Genomic DNA, 21,387 nt, shown 5'->3' with positions numbered 1-21,387 from the left:
CATTTGCTACCTCTTTCTGTACATTTCATTCATATTCCTGCAGCGCGAAACATTGGAATGGAATTCTCCACAATATACAGATGCAAACTGAAAACAGATACATCACACTGTGCCTACGTTCTGTCACCTTACAGGGAGGTGTCCTTTGGATTTACTGTAAGATGCAGCAGGATTTCTGTTCTAGTTTGGGTAATTTGCTCCCTTAGGTTGCCAAAATGAGGTATCCACTTCTGTTAGACAAACAAATAAAACAAAAACACCAAAACTCCATAGGCTACACATTACTCTCAGCTGTCTGTACTGAAGACAAGTTCCATCTGTGTACGGACTCTGAAATAAAAAGTCTCACTTGCCAAATAACTCCAGGATCTGGTTGCATCAATGTACTTCTGTGATGAATAAGCTAAAACAGAACAGGCTTTATATTATTTACTGATTATTATTTGGGGAGCAGGGAGAGACGGTTTCACATTCCTGCAGTTGAATCTTTGCAGGATTTGAAACAGAAATCCCACACTGAATCTAGCAAAGTAATCTGCTGGAGGGACCGATTTTCTAAACCTGGTGAACTGTTATCAGCGCTGGGAACATTAAAGAGATTCTACTGCTTCTAATTTCCTGTTTTTGTTTGTTTGTGCACAAGTGTGTTTAACAATTCATGTTGCTCTCTCTTACATTTTATCCTTCACCAGTTGGATACAGTCTCACCCAGGGGGAACACAGGCTGTTCCTTGCGCAGTACAGTCCTTCTTTGTTCAGTAATCTGTAATCACTCTATCAACCCCTGAGCTCGAGAGGAAGTGAACTTTAACACTGTGCATTAACCAACACCTAGGTGTTTCAAATGGTCCACTTTAAAACTCCAGGGTTTGCTTCATGTGGAAACACCCCCTTCATTTTTCAGATTGAATATATAATACTAAAATGTACAGTACTTGACATTCAAGTGTTGATATGCCAGAATAATCTGGCAGTTGCTGACTCCTTAGTCTGACCGAGAAAGAATCTGCGTTAAAGTATTAAAAAGTGATCATGAAACACATGCGCATAACTAAAACAAACAACAAAAAGAAAAAAGTTAAATGCAAACTTTCTATCTAAGGAAACTGACCTTCACATTACTACCTAAATATTTGTATATTCATTTTACAATGAATTATATGTATTCATCATGTCTTTTTGTGACAGAGAGATGGCACATAGGTTCACAGGTCTCATTGCCGTTTTTGTCCCTGGTCAATCTGCTCAATCTCCACTTAATCGTTTGCATTAGGCTTGGATCGTGGAAATAACACTTCTGCACAAAGTGTCCACTGGCTTGTCATCTCTGCATGAGTTCCAGGATCCGAGATCCCATGTGTTTATGTGCAAGTCCACACATAAAAACACATCCGCACCAACATGTTCACACAATTACACTTAACATTCCAGCATTAACTTTCAAAACCAGCAACATTCAGCAGATTAATACTAGAACGCAGATCCTTTAAAAAAAATCACCGGTCATGCATTACACCTTTCGGTAATAAATAAACCTACACAGCTTCTCTTTGTGCTCAGTCTAAATGATATCTAATATAGATATGAATCTCTTAAATAGAAGGACTTTGAGATATATTTTACATGTATATAAATAAATACAAAACCAGCACAAAGAGAAGCTGTGGATGACTCAGAGTCGAGCCTGATATGAGTCAGCCTGTTGCAAGGTCAGGGATGTCATTTGTCAGTGACTGCCGCTGCCATCGGCGTCCTAATGGTGCTCCTGGCCGCCGCGGCTAACTCTTCGATTTCCGTGTTCAGTCGTCGGATCACCCACTCCATCGCCTCGCGGCCCTGCAGGAGGGAGGCACACAGGACATGATAAGAGAACTCTTGTCTCGTCTAGATACTATTTGTATCCCTTGCTCAATGTATCCAATGTGCAAAAATGCATTCACTGCACAGGGATCAGGAACGGTTACCCGCTAATCAGTGTGTTCTTAAATAAAAGGTTTTAAACTAGAAAGGCTAATGTAACCGCAGCTGGGATCTGTAACCACGACATGTGTCGCTAGTTTTAATAACACTGACCTTGCAGGCATTAGAAGAGATGGTGTTCTCCATGACCCCTTCCAAATAGCTGCTGAGACTGACTCCCTTCACACTGATGATGGCCTCCTGTGTTAGCACAGTCCTGGAAACACAAACACACAATGATACAGCAATCAGCGGGAGAGGCAGGAGTCTCAAGCAACTCGTCAGAGGCAGCAGACGCCTTGAAGAGCAGAAATGCATTGGGTTTGTACTACATGCACTGGGTTTGTACTGTTAAACCATTTTATGCAGGAAAAAAACAAAACACCACCACAAAAAGAAACCAAAAGATGTGCCTTACTTTTCAGGATCCTGGGGGTGAGGTTTGTAAATCAGCCTCTCATCCACAGATACCAGGTTGGTAAACGTAATCTACAGTAAAGAAAAGGCAGGCTTGATTGCAGTCTCTGTTATGTGTGCTCTACAGCTGTGTTTGCATGTACAGAACCTGCACTGGAGGATCCAGACTGCAGATTCCTACTGAGGTTCCTGTATTCCAGTGTGCGTCACAATACAAAGCCATGCATTTCAGCAGTACAGTGCACACTTCCCCTTTACTCATACATTTAAAATATACAGCACTGCTGGTACAGCAGCTTTGGACCATTTCCATATGTGTTACGAGAATCACATTCCTTGACTCCTACGTAAGCAATTAAAACATGTATGTCTTTGTATGTTTCTCAAGGCAGCATGATGAAAACAATACGACTAGTTGTGTGATGTTATAAAAAAAATAAAAAATAAATATTGGTGTGGTGGTACTAACAATATAAAACTAAGAAAAACCTTTATAAGTAACAGGTAAAAGCATACTCACATTAGTCGACTTCAGTTCAAAAGTATGTCGTGAAGGATCCACCACCGAGTGCTCCTGGACGTACGTCCTGGATCTTGTGGCCCCAATAAGCTAGAAAGACATTCAGAATGAGGAAGCGTAAAACCAAGAAAGACGCACTGATACATGCTGTACAAACACACCGCCTGGCTCCACCCCGTACAAACACACCGCCCGGCTCCACCCCGTACAAACACACCGCCCGGCTCCACCCCGTACAAACACACCGCCCGGCTCCACCCCGTACAAACACACCGCCCGGCTCCACCCCGTACAAACACACCGCCCGGCTCCACCCCGTACAAACACACCGCCCGGCTCCACCCCGTACAAACACACCGCCCGGCTCCACCCCGTACAAACACACCGCCCGGCTACAAACACACCGCCCGGCTCCACCCCGTACAAACACACCGCCCGGCTCCACCCCGTACAAACACACCGCCCGGCTCCACCCCGTACAAACACACCGCCCGGCTCCAGCCCGTACAAACACACCGCCCGGCTCCACCCCGTACAAACACACCGCCCGGCTCCACCCCGTACAAACACACCGCCCGGCTCCATCCTATACAAGCACACTTAATGTAATATAAAATGAGAAACAACTTGTATTGAAGGTCAATGACATTTCTGGGGCTCATGAGAGTTCAGGAAGTGTTACTTTTGTTCACAACTATTATCAGAGTGTCTAGAATTGGGCTTTCTGAGAGCAGTTTACTGTTTTCTCCCAACACCAATGCTTCAATATATTTCTGAGAACAGGTTCAGAAACCACTGCTTGTCTATGCAAAACAGGGCTTCCTGCTGCTGACCAACACAGGGCAACAACATTGAACTCTCCTGCTGTAGCAACTCAAAAAGCCAAATGGGGCGACGCAATGGGGGCAGCTACTGAAATGCAGGTGAAAGCAGCCTGCTATGACATGTTAGAGGGAGGACTTCCAGTTTACAAATCAGCACACTAGGAAAGTGGACAGTTTGTGCCAGCCTCATATGGCAAGATGCCTGACTGTTAACAGTCCTATACAGAGCTAAAGGCCAAAGAGTGCATACTGGGGCTGCTAAATACAGGACCAGTAACAGTGTGCCTGAGGAGACACGCAATGGGCATTCCAGTCACATGCTGTTCAGTTCCACTGTCCTTGCTATTTAAAGTTCCAGGACACTCAGAATGCAGGCTCCTGCTTTTCCACTCTACAGAACGCCCTGTCCTGCCCCTGAACCTCCCCTCCAACCCTTCCAAACCCAGAAGGACACCAGCGAACCTCTAGCTGACAAATCTACAGCCGTCACCTGCAAGCACTGTTCCCTTTCAAACAGCGCAGACCCGGCTCACAATTCATCTATTCCATCATAGGTCTGTCTGTCCTTAGTTCTCTTTCGTCTGTGCCAACACTACTGTCCTGCAAAAGGATTGAAAAAAATGTGCCATGGTCTAGCTATTGAAATTCAGCCATTAAAGTCTGCCACAGGGCACTCTTCTCGTCTAAGCCTGAGAAGCGTCCAAATAGGTTGGCTCAGGCTGGATGAGCAAAAATTCAATTGTGAAATTTTTTAAAATGAAAGTTACAAGTCTTTTTTTTTTTTTTTTTTTTTTAAACATGTTCTTCCTAATCACTTGATGCTTCTTAGAGAAAAAAAAAAGAAACCTGCCCACAACTTAGTTAATAAATCTAAGTTTTGAAAAAAAATCTTATCAGGTTTTGACGTTAGATTACCAACAGGAAAAAGGGAGGCATTCCACCTCAAGTAAGCCAGTTGTGACGTGAAGGCGTCTGACTGAATGTATGATAGCAACAGTAACGTACATATCCCTCGCTGTTTGGGATACATAACCCTCATGGAAGTTAAATAATAATAACTCTAAGGACGTCCCCATGGCTTGGAAACTGAGTTCAGGTTTACTCACGAGGGTCTCACTAAGTCTCAGTGTTGTGCAAGCCACTGTGTGGGCTCAGCCTCCTGCCTCTCGGCAGTCATGTTACATCACTGCTGTCCCAACGCTCCAATCAAAGTCCTCGTCCAGCAAGGCTAATAATAAAACCGAGCAGCACAGGACCGTCAAATCAACACGTGCCAGCAATGCAGCCTGTACCCGCTTGTGAATGGCTCAAACAAGGACAAGAAAAGCTACGCACGGGTTCCTGTCCTGAAACCCACACTGTAATTACACTGCATTCCACTGTGGAAATGGCATCAGATCTATAGGCCTCACACACTAATCCTTCTTGGATTTTCAACCAGGGACTGTTTTGTTTTTTACCCCTTAAAATGCAATAACGATACAAAAGAATGAGGTTTGCCAAACAGTTTGTACGTGTGTGTGTGTATGTATATGTATATATATATATATTTTAAGGTGGCACTGTTCCGATCAGGGGGGCCCTTCCATCTCTTATCTTTGTTCCCACCCTGTTCTGAATTGTTTAATTAAACCCTCCCCCCCAGACCCTGAAGCAGTTCATTATCTCCTGTTACCTGTCAAACCTTGAGTGGAATGGCCCTCCGCGACTGTGACTGGACACCCCTGGTTCAGATCAATAAAATAAACCCCACACTATCTTACAGACACTCACAGATTTGACAATGGAAGGCAGCCCCCACTCCGTGCTGAGCAGCCTGCTGCTGTGTAACCGTCCCTGGACATCAATGTGTCTGTCCAGCACATCCACTCCCACTACATTGGGGTTCATGGGGTTCGGGTACTTCTGCATAGCTGCTTTGGTCACAGTGTCCCACGGGTGGCTGCAAAATTAATCATTAAAAAACATTAATCAAACGAATCATCCTTTAAAAACCAAGTCATAGAACAAGGGTCTAAATGCATGTGGCAAAATAAATAAGAAACGATTTTTAGGCTAAAGGGCCTTTCCATGGTATCTGTGAACATCCACACCTGTCAAGAACAAATGACAAACACGCTGTATTAGATAAATAACAAATACTGTTGAATGACCCTGACTTTTGCTTAGCTCTCACATCTTTTTCCTAAGACACTATCTACAGTTTTATCTGTTATAAATTGCAATGGACTCGTACAAAAAAAGGAGGATCAAAACACATTGTGATTAATTTTTCACATTTGCGTGGATGAGCAAATGCAGTCCTCACTGTACTGCACGTGATGAAGCACAGCTATGCAACCTACAGAGAGTGCAAGCATGCGTAGGGGGCTGCAGTGACGCAAATCAAAAGGTATGTTTGTAGGTGAAAGTTCACAACCAGGCTAGAACTGAAGGTTGGTTATGTAATGTAATGTAATGTGACTCTCCTGAGGTCTACAGGGCTCTGCAATGTGTATGGAGTCAGGGAGAGTTGGACTGCATGGGCTTTGAACATAATAATATTCAGGGTATTAGTAACCAATAGAGGAAATATCACTTTGTATCTGGAATGATAATTTCTCTCTTAAAAGAAATCAAATGGAACTATTGCAAAATAAAACGTCATTCAAATGTTTCTACTGCCTGCACTGCGTTTTACATTTTATATTAGATAACAGGCTGACAGACATCAACAGCAGATCAGGCATTTATAACAAGGGAGCCGAAACGCTTCAAGTGACATACACCTCATACCAACAACCTATGCTTTAGCTTAAACTTCATTGTAAATATTGAAGCAGGATCCTGTAGCAGACATGGTTGAAATAACGCATGTCCGTCTGAGTTACACATACCAAATAAATCTGTTTTAAAGAAGAACCTATTTGGGGGCGGGGGAGAATCCTCATCAGGAAAACTGTTATGCCTAAATATGCAGAATCTTTTGTGATAGCAATGTGTGATTAATGAAAGGAGGCTGTCCTGAGGGTATCCTCTTACACAGAAGAGAGCTTTTCTCAGGGAGACCCTGCCCCACTGAGTCTCGTGAATGGCTGTATGCTTTATAAACACAAACGGACTAGGCAGGTTACAGTAATTAAATAGCTATTTGTTAGGTATACCTGTACAACAATATTCCATATTTGAGAGAGAAAAACATTGAAAAATCACAGATCCATGTTGAATGAACAAATTGAAAACTGTAATTAGTACATGTTATAACTGGTATCCTGTTGATTAAATACCAAGCCATGTCTGTACTCTGGCATGGCTACACTGCACCACTGCACCTGAAGCCTTCATTCTGCAAAGGGCTGATCTAGAATCACTTTGGAGAACAAGACTTCACAGAAACAAAGGGAACGCGATCTACTCTTAACACCAATTAATCTGTCAATTCAAAGTAAACTAGGAATAGCACCATTGATGAAATAATAGTTTCTAGTGTTTTGGTGAAATGTATTGTTATAACAATCTGTAACTGTGCATGTTTCGATCACCCATGAAGAAGTACACACATGTGTAACTCAACGTGTCATCTCTGACTAGTATGGTGTCCTCCAGGTGTTGGGCATCAATGCCAGCCCTTGACCTGAAGGTCACCTGACCTGATCTGCAGAAACAGAATGACGATACCTGTTTGCTAAGAGTCATACTGTGTTTAATAAGACAACCTTCAGCTTGTTACCTATACACTGAGGGCATAGTAAAACATGAAATCATCACCTTTCAAGTTAACTAGTTCTGGCTGTACCCTTCTGTTCTAGTTTTCAAAGTCATGACCCGTGAGCTCTGCTCTGCTTTGCCTGTCATTGCCTGACTGGCTTTTAAGACCAGATTGCTGGCCACTGCGTTGTTAAAAACACACTTCCAGTAACATTGCAGGGGTGTATGTATTGTGGAAACCCGTGCTTCGGGCGCGATGCTCTGCTCAAAACAAATAAACCAGAACAAACACGATCAGACTCAGATTAGACTACCAGATAAAGCGACTCAAGTTTCAGTCCAGGTCCGAACAGTATTACCCAGTCTTTCCGGTACCTAAACACGCGGATGGATTTTTTTTTTTTACTTCCCCAATTACGATGAAAAGCAGTCTTTGTTTTTAATGGTGGTAAACAAAACTGTTCCCAACAACGATTACTGCTGAATGTAAAGTCTCTCAACCGCATTACACAAACCCAGTCTGTTCTGTCAATGTAATAGCACTGGATCTACGTTAACGGACGTATCACACACCACGACACTTACATCACACACTCTGAAGATGGCTGCGTTCTCAAGAATTGAAAAAAAAAAACACAACTCCACGAAACCTTCGGATTAGCTATTACTCACTTGAATACGTGCTCTGAAGTCCAGATTTTCATAGTGCTTCCAGCTGCTGCCGACGATTTCGCTAATGTATCTTTGCAGAGACCGGTTTCGCAGAGAGCTCCTCTGTCAATGTGACCAGCAGGAAGGGCCCGGTTACTACAGAGACACCCTGAAAGCACACGCACTTCCTCCTGTGCGACTCGCCCGGGACACGCACTGCCCAAATAAAGCACGGCTCACACTGAACGACTGGGTCAAAAAAATAACATGTGCAATAGGCGTGTGTTTATTATTATTATATTATTATTATTATTATTATTTAGGATTCTGTGTAAAAAGTCTGCAACCTGGAGATGGAAATTAGTCAGGGTTAATAATGTTACGTTTTGCAGAATTATAGTTTGGTTTTTTTTTTTTTTTTTTTTTTTTTTTTTTTTTTTTTTTTTTTGCGAGGGCTAAATCGAGCCTAGCAAATTAATAAAGTGGGCATGTGACTTCAATTTCCGGATTAGAACAAGTAATGCTTCCAGATTTGCACGGCGCCGCCTAGTGCAACCAAAGAAGCGGGAGGTATTCATAAAACACATTGGCATGCATGCCAGTCTGCAGCTCTAACTCAGCGTTGCACTTAACTAAATTCTAGCTTAATATGTGCACTTCTTTTTTTTTTTTTTTTTTTTTTTTTTTTTTTTTTTTTAGAAAATTAACTAACTAGAACAAGTGCTAACAACAGTTCAGAATTATATAGTCGTATATTTGTATAATGAAATAAGAGGATTGCGAATTCAACGATCTTAAACCAACTCTTTAATGCATTTCAGAAAATATTACTTTAGTTATATATTAAAATATATCCAGAGACTGCATTATCCCAAGAGCAAAACATGCATAGTACCATAGAGTAATCTCTTAACTGCTCAGAAGTTAATGTTTGTTATCGGTTACGTTATCTTAACAGTCACTGTGTTGATGTATTTCACCAGGGCCTTGGACAAAAATGAAACGGACTTCAAAAGTTTTTTTTTTTGTTTTTTTTAATGTTTAAATTCTGAGAAATACCCCCCTAATCTGTCACCCCTCTAGACACTGAACACCGGCCGGACGCTCTCTTGGCATCCCATAACCCCTTGCTGATTTTTCGCGCCAATTGTGTCTGCAGTGGATGCTGGGATATCATAGAGGGCGCTGGAGGAATCAAGCGGAGCAGCTGATACGGATTCAGTTAAAGTCGAATTAACTGGAATCAATGCGGGGCGCTAAAAGCGATTCGAATTCCGGACCCGGACCCGAGTCTGGAAAGGATGAGGCGAACCAGGTTCGGAAAAGTTTAGATGCGCTGTGCCAAGAGTTGAATATGGACGAGGAGACAGCGGCTGAAGCCTTGCAAAATTTCACAGCGATCTGGGACACATACACTCTGGAGGTACGGGGCAGGCGCTAACCCTCTCATGTAATGCAAACACACCTGGAAACGGCGCAGACAAGTCAGCCCATGATGTAAACTGAATGTCGTGTTGTTACAATCATACTTATAATCTGGTGCACAGACTAGATAACGACGTGAGTATCCAGGGGCTTGATCAACTGCTGCCTGTGTACAGTCACCGACTCACTCAATGCAAACTACAAACAGCTACAAAGACTTATATACTGGTGTTTCTGTCTGCTAAAACAAACAAACAAACAAACAAAAAAAAAAACATTTTGATTGAGTTATAATGTTGAAATATGTTAAATCCCCAATCCCCATACCCTACAAATACAGTAAAACCTTTCTCTGGGGTGTTGCCTGGGGGCCGTTAACCACTTTGACTGCCCAAGCTCGAGTCTATTAAATCAGTGTTTTAAAAAAGAAATAGGCCCTGAGTTCGTTTAACATCGAATCAATCACAATTAAAACAGACAACCCTTAGTTCTCCGTGACACGGAAAAACACGTCATAGCAACGCTGGCATTTTTTTTTTCTTTTGATCGATGTAGTTCTGCCCCGTCACTGTGTGTGGCGTTCAAAGTCCAGGCTTTATTGTAAGCATTAGTCGCAAACCCTACACGAAAACGCAACAGTGTTACTGCAGCTGCCTTTTAAATGCATTAAACTCTGCTTTGCACGCAGAAACGTCGAATTCTGCGTTGTCAATATCTCCATGATAATAACCCATGCTATTTATAGCTCATTTGACACAGAAGCAGGGATGCATTTCAGTTTCAGTAACTCGAGGTTTTACTATGAGCTTCATTTAGGCACAGGTGTATTGGAAACCAGCTCAGGTGTGTGTTAATAAACTAGTAAAACCAGTGATGGATCAAACTGCCCTACAGTGGGAGTCTTATTTCCGTCCCTGCAGAACAGAATTGCATTGTCGTGCTAGCGTGTGTTTTATGTGTGGGTGTGGATGAAGCCTGTTCTGGATTCATTTATTTTGAGTGTTCTTGTACAGGGAGACGTGATTCACTGGCTGGCCTGCTCGTTGTACGCTGCTTGCCGCAGAGGCTCCACTCCTACAGTGGGGAAGGGTGTGATGGAGGGGAACTTTGTGTCACTGACCAGAATTCTGCGCTCTTCAAAATTAAGGTGAGTGAGCTCTGTGTGTCGTGATACAATCCCCAGTCTAGAGAGAGACGCTATCCAGTTACACTTAGCAGAGGTAGAACTAAGACTCCCATTGCATAGCAGTTTAATCCATGCCTGGTTTTACTATGAGTTTGATACAACACGCCTGAGCTTGTTACCTATACACTGTGACTAATCAAGCACTTATTAAAACCTGGAATGGGTGAAGCTGCTATGCAAAAGGAGTCTTGTTTCCAGTCCTGGACTTGTCTCACATTGTTGTTGCCTTATTATAAGTAGCCAAGTAAACACATGTTAGTGCCAGTTTTTGCTATGGTAAGATGTTTCTGTAACTCACACAGACACTCATTTCTATTGTATATAAAGAATATGATTTTTTTTTTCTAGTTTAATTCAGTTCTTCAGTAAGATGAAGAAATGGGCGGACATGTCCAGTTTGTCGCAAGAGTTTCGAGAACGCATTGAGCGCCTGGAGAGAAACTTCGAAGTGTCCACGGTCATTTTTAAGAAATTTGAGCCGATCTTCCTGGACATGTTTCAAAACCCACAGGAAGAGCCCCCAAAGATCCCGCGGAGCAGAAAACAGAGGTGATTTCTACTCGTTGGTGTTTTCTTTATCTCGAGCCAGCGTGAAATGAATTGCCAGGACTCTTTAGTCAGATCAGCTACGCGTTGAACTGCATCATCAGTAAGTTTTACAAAGGTGCATTTTCATTTTATGTACCCTGGTGTCTGATTATTTTCTGTCCCAACAGACGCCTTCCCTGCCATATCAGTGATGTCTTTAAATTCTGCTGGACCCTGTTTGTGTACACGAAAGGTAATGTCAAACAATAGCTGGCAGTGGAGTCCTTGTACACCTTGTGAGCAATGCCCCTTGCAAGTGGTACCACTTATTACTGCTGCCTGTGCTTCTCTGCAGGTAACTTCCGCATGATCGGTGATGATTTGGTGAATTCCTATCATCTTCTGCTTTGCTGCCTGGACTTGGTTTTCGGTAATGCGTTGCTGTGTCCAAACAGGAGGGATCTCATCAATCCTAATTTTAAAGGTAAGATACAAAAAGACAGGTTCAGAGTTTGTATTTGGGAATTAGAAGAGGGATTCTTTGGGTTGGCACGTTTCCTGACCTGCTCTCTTAGAGGCACTGACTCCTAGGCGTGTCATGAAACATTTTAACAAAGGTGTGCATTCTAGGGAAAAAAAAAAGCATTGAGTAAACACAATGCTTCCGGTTTTGAATATGCCCCTTTGCATAGGGTTGGAGTCTGTTTTTTTTTTTTTTTCAATTCCATTTCCAAATCCTTTTTAAAATCAATTCCACCAAATCGCTGTTCAAAACTTAGGTGTGCTTTGCAGAGTGAAGTTGTGTACAGTGTAACACTAAGGAAACGCAGTGTTTGGGGCTATGAGAAGAATGCTAATGTTTGAATAACCCTACAGTAGACGTACATGTATTGCTGTTCTTCTGTAGACTTGCATTCACCCAAGCGTGCAATCATACTATTAAGTCAATTAAACTTAAAGCAGCTGAACAATCACAACATGTCTAAAATAAAAATTGGGGGAAAAACAGGACCCTCACCCTGCCTTTAGTTCATTATGGCTTATTTCTGCATAAGGCACTGAAGCAGTTGAATTAGAATTAGAGTCTGACTTAACGTTGGAAGAGTTCATGGTGTTTGCATGTGTTTTGTAGGGTTGCCAGCGGATTACCATGACCCTGACTACACTCCCCCTGAGGAGCCTCCCTGCATCATCGAGCAGCTGTGTGAACTGCATGACGGGCTGGTGGTGGAAGCCAAGGGCATAAAAGAGCACTACTTTAAACCATACATCTTCAAGCTGTTCGAGAGACAGGTAATGGCTTTAACCCTTTCAGCACCCAGCAGCCGTACAGAATGATGACCCTGAGATATCCTGGGCTTTAAAGCTGCTATCCCACTTCTCTTATTGTGTGTGAACTGTCTGCTTTGGCAGCATGTGATTACTGTCTAAACCTATTACGTTAGCTCCCACTACAGTATTCTCCCCCAACCAAATTGTTTCTTAAGTTAATTTCTCTCCAGTGTATGCTTTTTTTATTGATTAAATTTTTTTTTGGTTTAAAAAGACAGTTGTTGTACAGATTTTTAATAGCAAGTGTTTTCTGTTTTGTTTGCAGATTTTAAAAGGGAATGATGAGTTTTTCACAGAAATGTTGGATGTTCCATATTTCACAGGCAACAAGTGAGTGCACATGTTTCTCTGCGTCTGTTCTGAGCTTTGCAGGAATCAGATCTGTCTTCGGTGTTTTAAAGTGACAGGAAATTGACCTTTTTATTTATTTATTCGATCTACGAAGCGTGCGTTTTGTTTTCTTACCATTAGAGGAATCTTTTAATCTTTGGCACCAGTCTTTTGAAAGCAAGTTATTTTGTAGTCCCATGAAACCTCGTGCTTTTAAAACTATGAGTAAACGGGCTGTTTCTTAGTCTCTTCTTGTGTTTCACGTCTGTTTTCAGTAAAGCGGTCAACAAGGAGTATGAAGAGTACGTTCTGACGGTTGGGGATTTCGACGAGAGGGTGTTTTTGGGAGCCGATGCTGATGAGGAAATCGGAACTCCTCGGAAGTCAGCTCTGGAATTCCCTGGAGGGAAGCTGTCTGCGAGGATGCAGGTGGAATGCAACCTTCAGCAGCATTTTGAAAAGGTCCACAAATGCAGTTTGTTTTCTTCTTGTACTTAAAACATTGTCGGATTTTCTTGAGGGGTTGAGGGAGCGTTTTTGATTGATAGCACACCCTTGATATGTGAACACATTTACTAAATAGGTGCTCAGCATGCAATACATTTCGATCGCTGCAAAACATCTGCCAGCAACCTCATGCGTTACTGCTGCTTGAGGCAAAACACTTTGCACCACAGCACTTTTAACATGTATTTATTTTTTCTTCTCCGTCAACAGACGCGGTCTTTTGCACCCTCGACTCCATTGACAGGACGCCGGTACCTGAGAGAGAAGGAGACCATGGTGACGCCCGTTTCCTCCGCAACACAGAGCGTCAGCCGCTTGCAGAGCATGGTGCTGGGGCTGAAGAACGCTCCCAGTGAGCAGCTGCTGCAGATCTTCAGGTGAGCGCCAGGGTGGGGTCTTCCAACAACGCATACAGTAAATACATGAACAGTTTATCCCTCTGAGCCTGGGCTGTATTGTTTTTCAATGTGTTTGTTTCTTTATTTCAGCTCTTGTTCCCGGGACCCCAGCGAAACCATTTTAAACAAAGTAAAGAGCCTGGGAGAGACTTTCCGTCGACACTATACAAGAGACACAGATGAGCAGCCCGGCTCTCATATGGGTGAGCAAACAGGCACGCTGTCTATCTATAACATTGAGTCTGCAGCATGTTGTAGATTTGGAGTGGGGGAGAGATTGGGCTAGCCAGGAGGGGCGAAGCATGCTGCAGTCCAGTGTAACTGTAAATGAATAATTCACATGCAATTAAATCGTTCTCATTTTCCGCCAGACTTTGCTGACAACAGATTGAAGCTAGCCGAGATCCTTTATTATAAAATTCTTGAGAACGTCATGGCACAGGAAACGCGAAGGCTGCACGGAAAAGACATGGCAGTGAGTACAGCTCTTTAACTTCTTTGTTTAGAAAGATCAGTCTGCTGTTCTTGTTCTGTAAGGTGGTTTCTGCAGTGGGGTGCTGTTGTGGAGGTCATTGTTGGTTTTGTTTTGCAGGTGTTGCTGGAGCAGGATATATTTCACCACTCTCTGGTGGCTTGCTGCCTGGAGGTTGTCCTTTTTGCATACAGCTCTCAGCGCACTTTCCCCTGGATCATTAATGTCTTCAAGCTCAGGCCTTTCTACTTCTATAAGGTATGATGTAACTGGGTGTGAACAGAGACCTTTCCCCTCTTTCTCATTTTTAAAGCTGTGAACTCAATATGTAAAGTTTCCGCACTGCATTACAAAGTATAGCCTTAATAGACACACAATGACTGTGATGGGATGAACTATTGGAGGATATCCACCTTGTTACCCAGACAGAGGCACTAGGAAATGGTCTACCTGACTTCCTAATACACCTGGCATGCTCCTGGGACCCTGGTAAAAGTAGACCCCTTGGAGATGCCAGTTTAAGAATTCCCCCTCCCCCCCACACTCTTTTCTGGACAGGTTATAGAGGTTGTGATCCGATCCGAGGAGGGGCTGTCCCGGGACATGGTGAAGCATCTGAACAGCATCGAGGAGCAGATCCTGGAGAGCCGTGCATGGAGTCAGGACTCTGCGCTGTGGGAGTGTCTGAGTGCGGCGCAGAACAAAGTGCCTACCTGTGAGGAGGTGAGTGACTCAGAAAAGAAACAAACAAACAAGCCAGCCAACAGGTAATGCAATACATGTATCGGTGGGAAAGCATTTTGTGAAATTAATATGCCAGATACAGGCTGCAAACCTTTCAGTGAAAGATCTCAGAATTAGCATCCTCATTTAGTTTTAACAAATGACTGCAAGCAAACTTTGTCATTCAGCACAGGACTGGTTCTTGAGGTGCCACTTGTTGGATTTTACTGGTATTACTTAATGCTGCTGTGTGTATGCTGAATGTGTTAGCTTAACAAGCAATGCAAAGGGAACTAATTTAAAGCAACTGTGAAACCAGAGTAATCATTGAAATAGTATACACATTGTATACTTTCTGTACAGCTATAAAACAGCAGCTGTCCAGCAGCACAGACCTTGAGTTTATTTATTATACAGACATACCAGACATCTTTGACTGATCTTCAAGAGAATTGCCCTGGCGAACTGTCTTTTTAATCGCTGACCTAGAAATGTCATGTGAAATGATGCCTGCATAATGTGTGTTTTATTATTCTTATTCTTGCAGGTGACCTTTCCTAGCAATTTTGAAAGTGTAAACGGCAGCGGGGGTCTGTCTCACCTGCCCATGGCGCCCCTTTCTCCAGTCGTTCACCCTCGTCTTAAAGAAGTGAGGACCGACCTGGGCGGGAGCGTGAGACGAGGTAAGAAAGGGTGTGAGCTGCCTGTGCAGAGCCCCTAGTTCAGCAGTTCGCAGTGCTGTATAATCCATGCAGGGTGTCAGGCTTCAGCATCCCAGTCCTGAGATGTCATTAATACCTGCAGAGTCACAGGGTTAGCTTGCCTGCTGTGCTGTTGAAATAGGTGTCTGTGCTGTATGCTAATATAAATGATATATTTGTACTTTTATTTAAAACAGCCCTGTTTTCTGATATTGCAAAGGAAAACATGAAATAAATCAGACCCCAACAACTTGCATTTTATTTTAGAGGGATCGCCTTCTCGTTTCAGTTTTCATTGTAAACTTTCGTGATGTTTTTAAGGGTGATTTATTCATTTCTTTCTATTCCAGATGTCCCGCCTTCGCCCATTTCGGTACACGATCGATACAGCTCTCCAATGGCTGGCAGTGCCAAGAGGCGTCTGTTTGGAGAGGACCCCTCCTCGGGATTCCCGGTGAGCAAGATCTCCTTCTCTCAGGGGGGGGGGCTGAAGATCATCCACACCCCCTCCTCCCCAAGAGACACTGCCCCTCTCCCCCCTGGGTGCACGCTGGTCACTATGGCAACAGCTACGGTAACCACGACAAATGGACAGAAGGTCATGATACCTGTGAAAGGTAAGGGCTTGTTTTCTTAGTCACTTTTAGCATCGGACAGCAGAGCTCAGCTTGAGTCTGTTCATGAAAGATAAAGCGATTCTAACAATCTTGCGCACCACTGTGAATTGCGCCACTGTTTATGGAGGAAAAATAAAACTGATGTTTGGTAACTAATAACATATAAGTGACATGTTTCAATTTCTGTGTTTGCTTTGTATGAGCAAAAATTATACAAACAAATGCCTTTAATAAACTCATAGTAAAAGCAGGAATGGGTCAAACTGCTCTGCAATGGCAGTCTGATTTCCATCCCTGCATTATATCTGTGGACATGCTTTTCGCAGGAGTGGCTAATGAGACTGGGGGCATCACCTTCATACCCGTGGGGTTGAACACTGCTGACCAGCAGAAGGGTGTTGACAGCAGCAGCCCGACCCCGCTCTCTGCTCAAGCACTGCTCGGTGCGTCTCCGACACGCTCTCGAGGGGCTGTAGCGCAAGAGGCTCAGCCAGCGTCTAGCAAGCCCAAGAAGACTGGCTCTCTGGCGCTGTTCTTCAGAAAGGTAAAGCAGAGAAACTTATAACGGGGGTGTTAATCTCGACAAACATGCCCACGTCTTCCTGTGCCTTGCACACCAAGCCACTGCAGTGCTCGCACTAGCATTGCAGTTCTAATGCGCAATAGGGAATAAAGCCTATATATTTCTGGGTGGTTCCACAGTCCCTGATTAACACCAGTCTTGGTCTACCTGATGTTATTATGTAAGGTAAAGCCATCTTGGATTAGTGCTGAAACCTGCAGTTAAGAGACTGATAAACAGTTGAATATTGCTATATCGGTTTTGTTTGTGTTTTTAATTCTGTGTTTAATTGTCCTTTGCAGGTTTATCACTTGGCGAGTGTGCGGCTGCGGGACCTGTGTCTGAAGCTGGATATTTCTGCAGAGTTAAGGAGGAAGATCTGGACCTGCTTTGAGTTCTCCCTCGTCCACTGCACTGACCTAATGAAGGACAGACACTTGGACCAGCTACTGCTCTGTGCCGTCTACATACTGGCAAAGGTAATGTGAGATGCAACGCGGAGCTGAGACCCATGTTTCAATATCAGTCTCTTCAGATCTGCAGTTCTTACATGCTTTGGATGCTGCTGTTTCCATGGCAGGCTCTTTTCCTTTTAATAGACACTCCACTGATTCACCTTCTTGCTGCATTGTGTGTGTTTAAATTGCAGTGTCCTCCTTTTTTTTTTTTCTCTCAATTGATTTATTTTATTGTTGATTTGCATCAATAAAGACATGTGTTCTGTGTTCTCAGGTCACAAAAGAAGACCGATCATTCCAGGATATAATGAAATGTTACCGGAGTCAGCCACAGGCCACCAGTCATGTAAGTGTCTGATCCTTGTTCCACTTTCCAGTGCCTTCTGTTGCTCACAGACTGTTTGTCGACTTGTATTCAATAAAGTGTAAGAAGTGATTTATAAAGAAACAGAGCGTGCTGTACAACATAACGTTGTGTCGATATTGCTTTACAAAAATCTCCACTTTTGTTCTAAATGCAAAGTAAAACGAATCTTTTAAAAAAAGGTGTTTTGTAGCACACACAAACTTGGGATCTTGGAAAAACATGCAGGAACCAAGTATCCCATTCTTTGAGGATGGGTTGAGCTGCTGCTGTTGCTGTTTAGTTGTGTGGATGCTTCTGAAACAGCTGCCTGCTTGTTAAAGATCTAACAATACAAGAGATCTGTGCCCCGACCCCCCACCCCCCTCATGAAATATACAGGGCTGTACACAGAGGGTTAAGTTAGATGGGTTTGTCTTTGTGTTTGGTTCCTCATCTCTTAATTGGTGTTCACAATTCACATTACATATAAACATTCATGTAAAACATGGATAATGAGTTTGAACCAGCTTGCCTGCTCTGTAATTGCTGTGTTTAGAAAGGATGGCTAGTGCACTTCAGCAAAAGGCGGCAATTAAGTTATGCAGAGGTAGGCTTTACTCCATAATGACAAACGCTTATAGCCTCCACTGTAAGGAGGTTTATCAAAAGACTACCACTGGGAGACTTGAAAGAAACAGTGCTGCTCAAAATGAACTAAAAGGAGAGCTCTTGTTAAAGGTTAACCGTGGCTGTCCTGCTGTCTGCCTCCTTCAGGTGTATAGGAGCGTTCTGTTGAAGAAAGCAGCCAAACCACCACAGCCTGATGCCAACAATGCTGAGGGGCATGAAGAGAGGATGGACTGTGGTATGAAGCTCATTGTCTTTTTAAATAGTCCTCCACAGACACAGAGGATGAGCAGTCATTCGATTTTCATTTAGAAATCAAACCTGCTACTATTTATTTGGTGCAAGCACTTATAATTTGTGATGTCTGCTTAATGCATTCAAGACCCCAGCTTAAGGTTTTTATCTGTGTTGCATGAAGGGTAAATGTATATCGTTTTTTTATTAGAAGTTGAAAGTAAAGAAGGTTCCCCGACAGACAATCGCATTGATCCAGCAGATGACAGAGGCGACCTCATCCAATTCTACAATTCAGTATACATACTGCGAATTAAATCGTTTGCAATGAAGTATGCCATCACTAATCTGGACCATAGGGTATGTAAACGTGCATATATTAAAAAAATAAAAAATAAAAAAATCCCAGAGGCGAATTAATGTGTGGCCATTCTTAACCCAGCTGTAATCTTGTCTGTATTTCAAATAGAAACCTCATTGGTTCAACCTTGTTATATTTAATGCTCAGTAACTGTAAGGTCATATGAACAGAACTTCAGCAACTGAACAATGAATTGTAATGACATGGTGCCATGTGATTTTTAATTTTTCCCTTTCTCCGTTGTGTAGATGGAGGCACCCCCCTTGTCTCCGTTCCCATCTGTTAAATCCCTCCCGCTCTCTCCCCGCCGTATATCACAGAGACACTCTATCTATGTGTCTCCACACAAGAATGGGTCCTGTCTCACCCCTGTCTCTGCCATGACCTACAGATTTAACGGCAGCCCTTCAAAGGTAAGAGCAGCAAAACCGGCAAACCCCACTTTCCCGAGAGATAAGGGGTTTACTTTCTTACACGCCATATCTCTCTGCCGATGATTTGCAACCATGAAAACAACCCTTTTCTGTGGCTTGCAGGATCTGCGAGATATCAACAACATGATCAAGCAGGGAGAGCGAATGAGCAAGAAGCGAGCTTTTACTATGGACAGCGACTCTGAATCGCCGGCTAAACGGCTGCGTCAGGAAAGCGACGATGTCCTGCTGAAGCGGCTGCAGGATGTCGTAAGCGAGAGGGCCAATCACTGAAGCCGGCTGTCCAGTTACGTGTTGCAGCTCACGGGTCACAGTGATCCAGATGGAGAGTTGATTATCTGAAGAAACAAACTGGGACCTGCTACCCTGATTCATGGGAAACACAAGCTGCACCAGTTCTGGAAGGCCCAGTGTTTTGTCATAGCTGCTGCATGCATGTGAAATACAGTAGAACTCTGTAGATGGTTTCAGGCAGCACATCACTTTGGATAAGGAACTGCTGAAGTGGAAACTTGCAGAGGTTAATGGATAGTCTGAACCCTGTTTTTGAATCCCTGCTTTTTTGTACATTACTTGCATTGGATGTCATACACCCAAAAACAACAGAGCAAGCAGTTTTACAAATCCTGTAATATATATTTTTTTTATTGGAATACTTGGCTAGAACTATATTTTTATGTATAGTTGTTCCTAACAGTCTCCCCTTTCTCAGATTCTCTGACCCTGTTAGTTTTGTATATGGTACAGTCGTTCATCTTTCCAGTTGCTGGTATGCTGAAACCAGAGTATTGAAAAGTACAGCTCTATTAGGAAGCCGGTGTCCTACTGCTGTGTAGTGGGGTTTGCAAAAGCATGCATTCAGTAAGGATCCCCTGTGGTGTGTGGGTGCTAACTGTACAGCTGTCCCAGAGACAAGTACAGTGTTGTGTTTCAAAACTGTTTTGTTCTTGCCATTGAAATGAGAGATGGTGCTGTTAAACGTGTAGTATCTACACATGTTTTTTAACTGAAATATGTTTTATCTTCTGTGATTTTAGTAAACGCTTTGATCTACAACTATTTTTTTTTTTTTTGTAGTTTTTTATTACGGCAACATTTTAATGTCCTGACGTTTGAGACGCACAAGGATGTTGGCGTGTCCTCTTGTCCTTTCCCATTGTCCATTGCATTTTAAAGGAATACTCCTTGCAGTGTCTACAGAGTTGTTAGCCAGGTGCATTGCAACCCTTGTGTTATCCATCAGTCAGCTTGCTGTATGGTTACAGCCTAGCGTTGGCTATAGTGAACGAAGTACCGCTCTTTCTCGGAAAATCACCTTTGCTACGCAGCAACACGGACTATAAAATGAAAAATGGCGTGTTTTGCTGTTTGCGTGTCAGGCTGAATCAGTTGTGCAAGGTCTCAGGGCATTTTGTATTAGAGTCCTGTCTTGTAACAAGCTGTAGGGCAAAGGTTTTTATTTGAGTTGTGTTCAGTTGGTGCTGTTTGGACTCGAACACGTTCACACTTAGTGACGTTATGAACCACGGAAGACTGAATTGGAGGGGAGGTTTGAAGTAGGGTTTGTTATTGGCTGGGTGAACTAGACCTTCCATGGTTCAGATACGAGAGACAATCTACCAGTGCCTTGAAATGTATATTACTCAAGTTTCTTTGTAGTATTCAAATTGTCTTTTTTGTTTTTGTTATATTAAATCAAGTCTACCCAAACTTTTAAAGAAAAGTCCTCCTTTTAATTTAGTTTCTTCAGCACACGCACACTGTCACTTTTTCCATATGTGTATTTTCTTCTCAGTGTGGGGGTGAAGGAGTTGGAGAACATGTCATTCCTAACTATGATGTGCTCATTACCAATGTTAAGGGCTGAAATGACTCTGCCAGCCCATTAAAGACTGTATTAATGAGTAACTGTTCCCCACAAGCGGCAGTAACACGGACTGCCAAGCTCGGTCTTTCAGAGACAGTTCAACAGTTTGCAGTTTTTAGTGTTAGAGCCAATATTGTATAGCTTGCTAGGTTGCTGACCTTTGCATGGTGCAAAGAAACTGTAAACACTAGATACAACGCACCCATGACACTAGACGGTAG

At 43.0% G+C, this 21,387-nt stretch overlaps 2 protein-coding genes across 2 annotated transcripts; one reads left to right on the top strand and one right to left on the bottom strand.

Moving 5' to 3' along the window:
- Positions 1-6: 6 nt before the first annotated feature.
- Positions 7-8,459, bottom strand: LOC121307852 (PRELI domain containing protein 3B-like). The gene is made up of 6 exons (XM_041240151.1): positions 8,080-8,459; positions 5,494-5,662; positions 2,897-2,986; positions 2,378-2,448; positions 2,074-2,176; positions 7-1,836 (listed from the first exon to the last, which is right to left on the bottom strand). Exons 1-6 carry the CDS (start codon positions 8,109-8,111, stop codon positions 1,720-1,722), a joined length of 582 nt encoding a protein of 193 aa, XP_041096085.1. The 5' UTR covers positions 8,112-8,459; the 3' UTR covers positions 7-1,719.
- A 689-nt stretch (positions 8,460-9,148) lies between these two features.
- On the top strand, positions 9,149-20,353 carry LOC121307800 (retinoblastoma-like protein 1). The gene is made up of 22 exons (XM_041240079.1): positions 9,149-9,481; positions 10,497-10,630; positions 11,018-11,218; positions 11,386-11,450; positions 11,553-11,681; positions 12,330-12,490; positions 12,795-12,859; positions 13,135-13,321; positions 13,577-13,743; positions 13,855-13,967; positions 14,136-14,239; positions 14,357-14,494; positions 14,795-14,959; positions 15,507-15,642; positions 16,011-16,277; positions 16,604-16,821; positions 17,142-17,318; positions 17,572-17,643; positions 18,418-18,508; positions 18,716-18,864; positions 19,114-19,278; positions 19,402-20,353. Exons 1-22 carry the CDS (start codon positions 9,305-9,307, stop codon positions 19,570-19,572), a joined length of 3,252 nt encoding a protein of 1,083 aa, XP_041096013.1. The 5' UTR covers positions 9,149-9,304; the 3' UTR covers positions 19,573-20,353.
- The last annotated feature ends 1,034 nt before the right edge of the window (positions 20,354-21,387 follow it).

Source organism: Polyodon spathula, chromosome 59, assembly GCF_017654505.1.
Source record: "Polyodon spathula isolate WHYD16114869_AA chromosome 59, ASM1765450v1, whole genome shotgun sequence".
Classification (NCBI taxonomy): domain Eukaryota; kingdom Metazoa; phylum Chordata; class Actinopteri; order Acipenseriformes; family Polyodontidae; genus Polyodon; species Polyodon spathula.
Note: the sequence above shows the minus strand (reverse complement) of the source record. Positions and strands in the feature narration are given on the sequence as shown.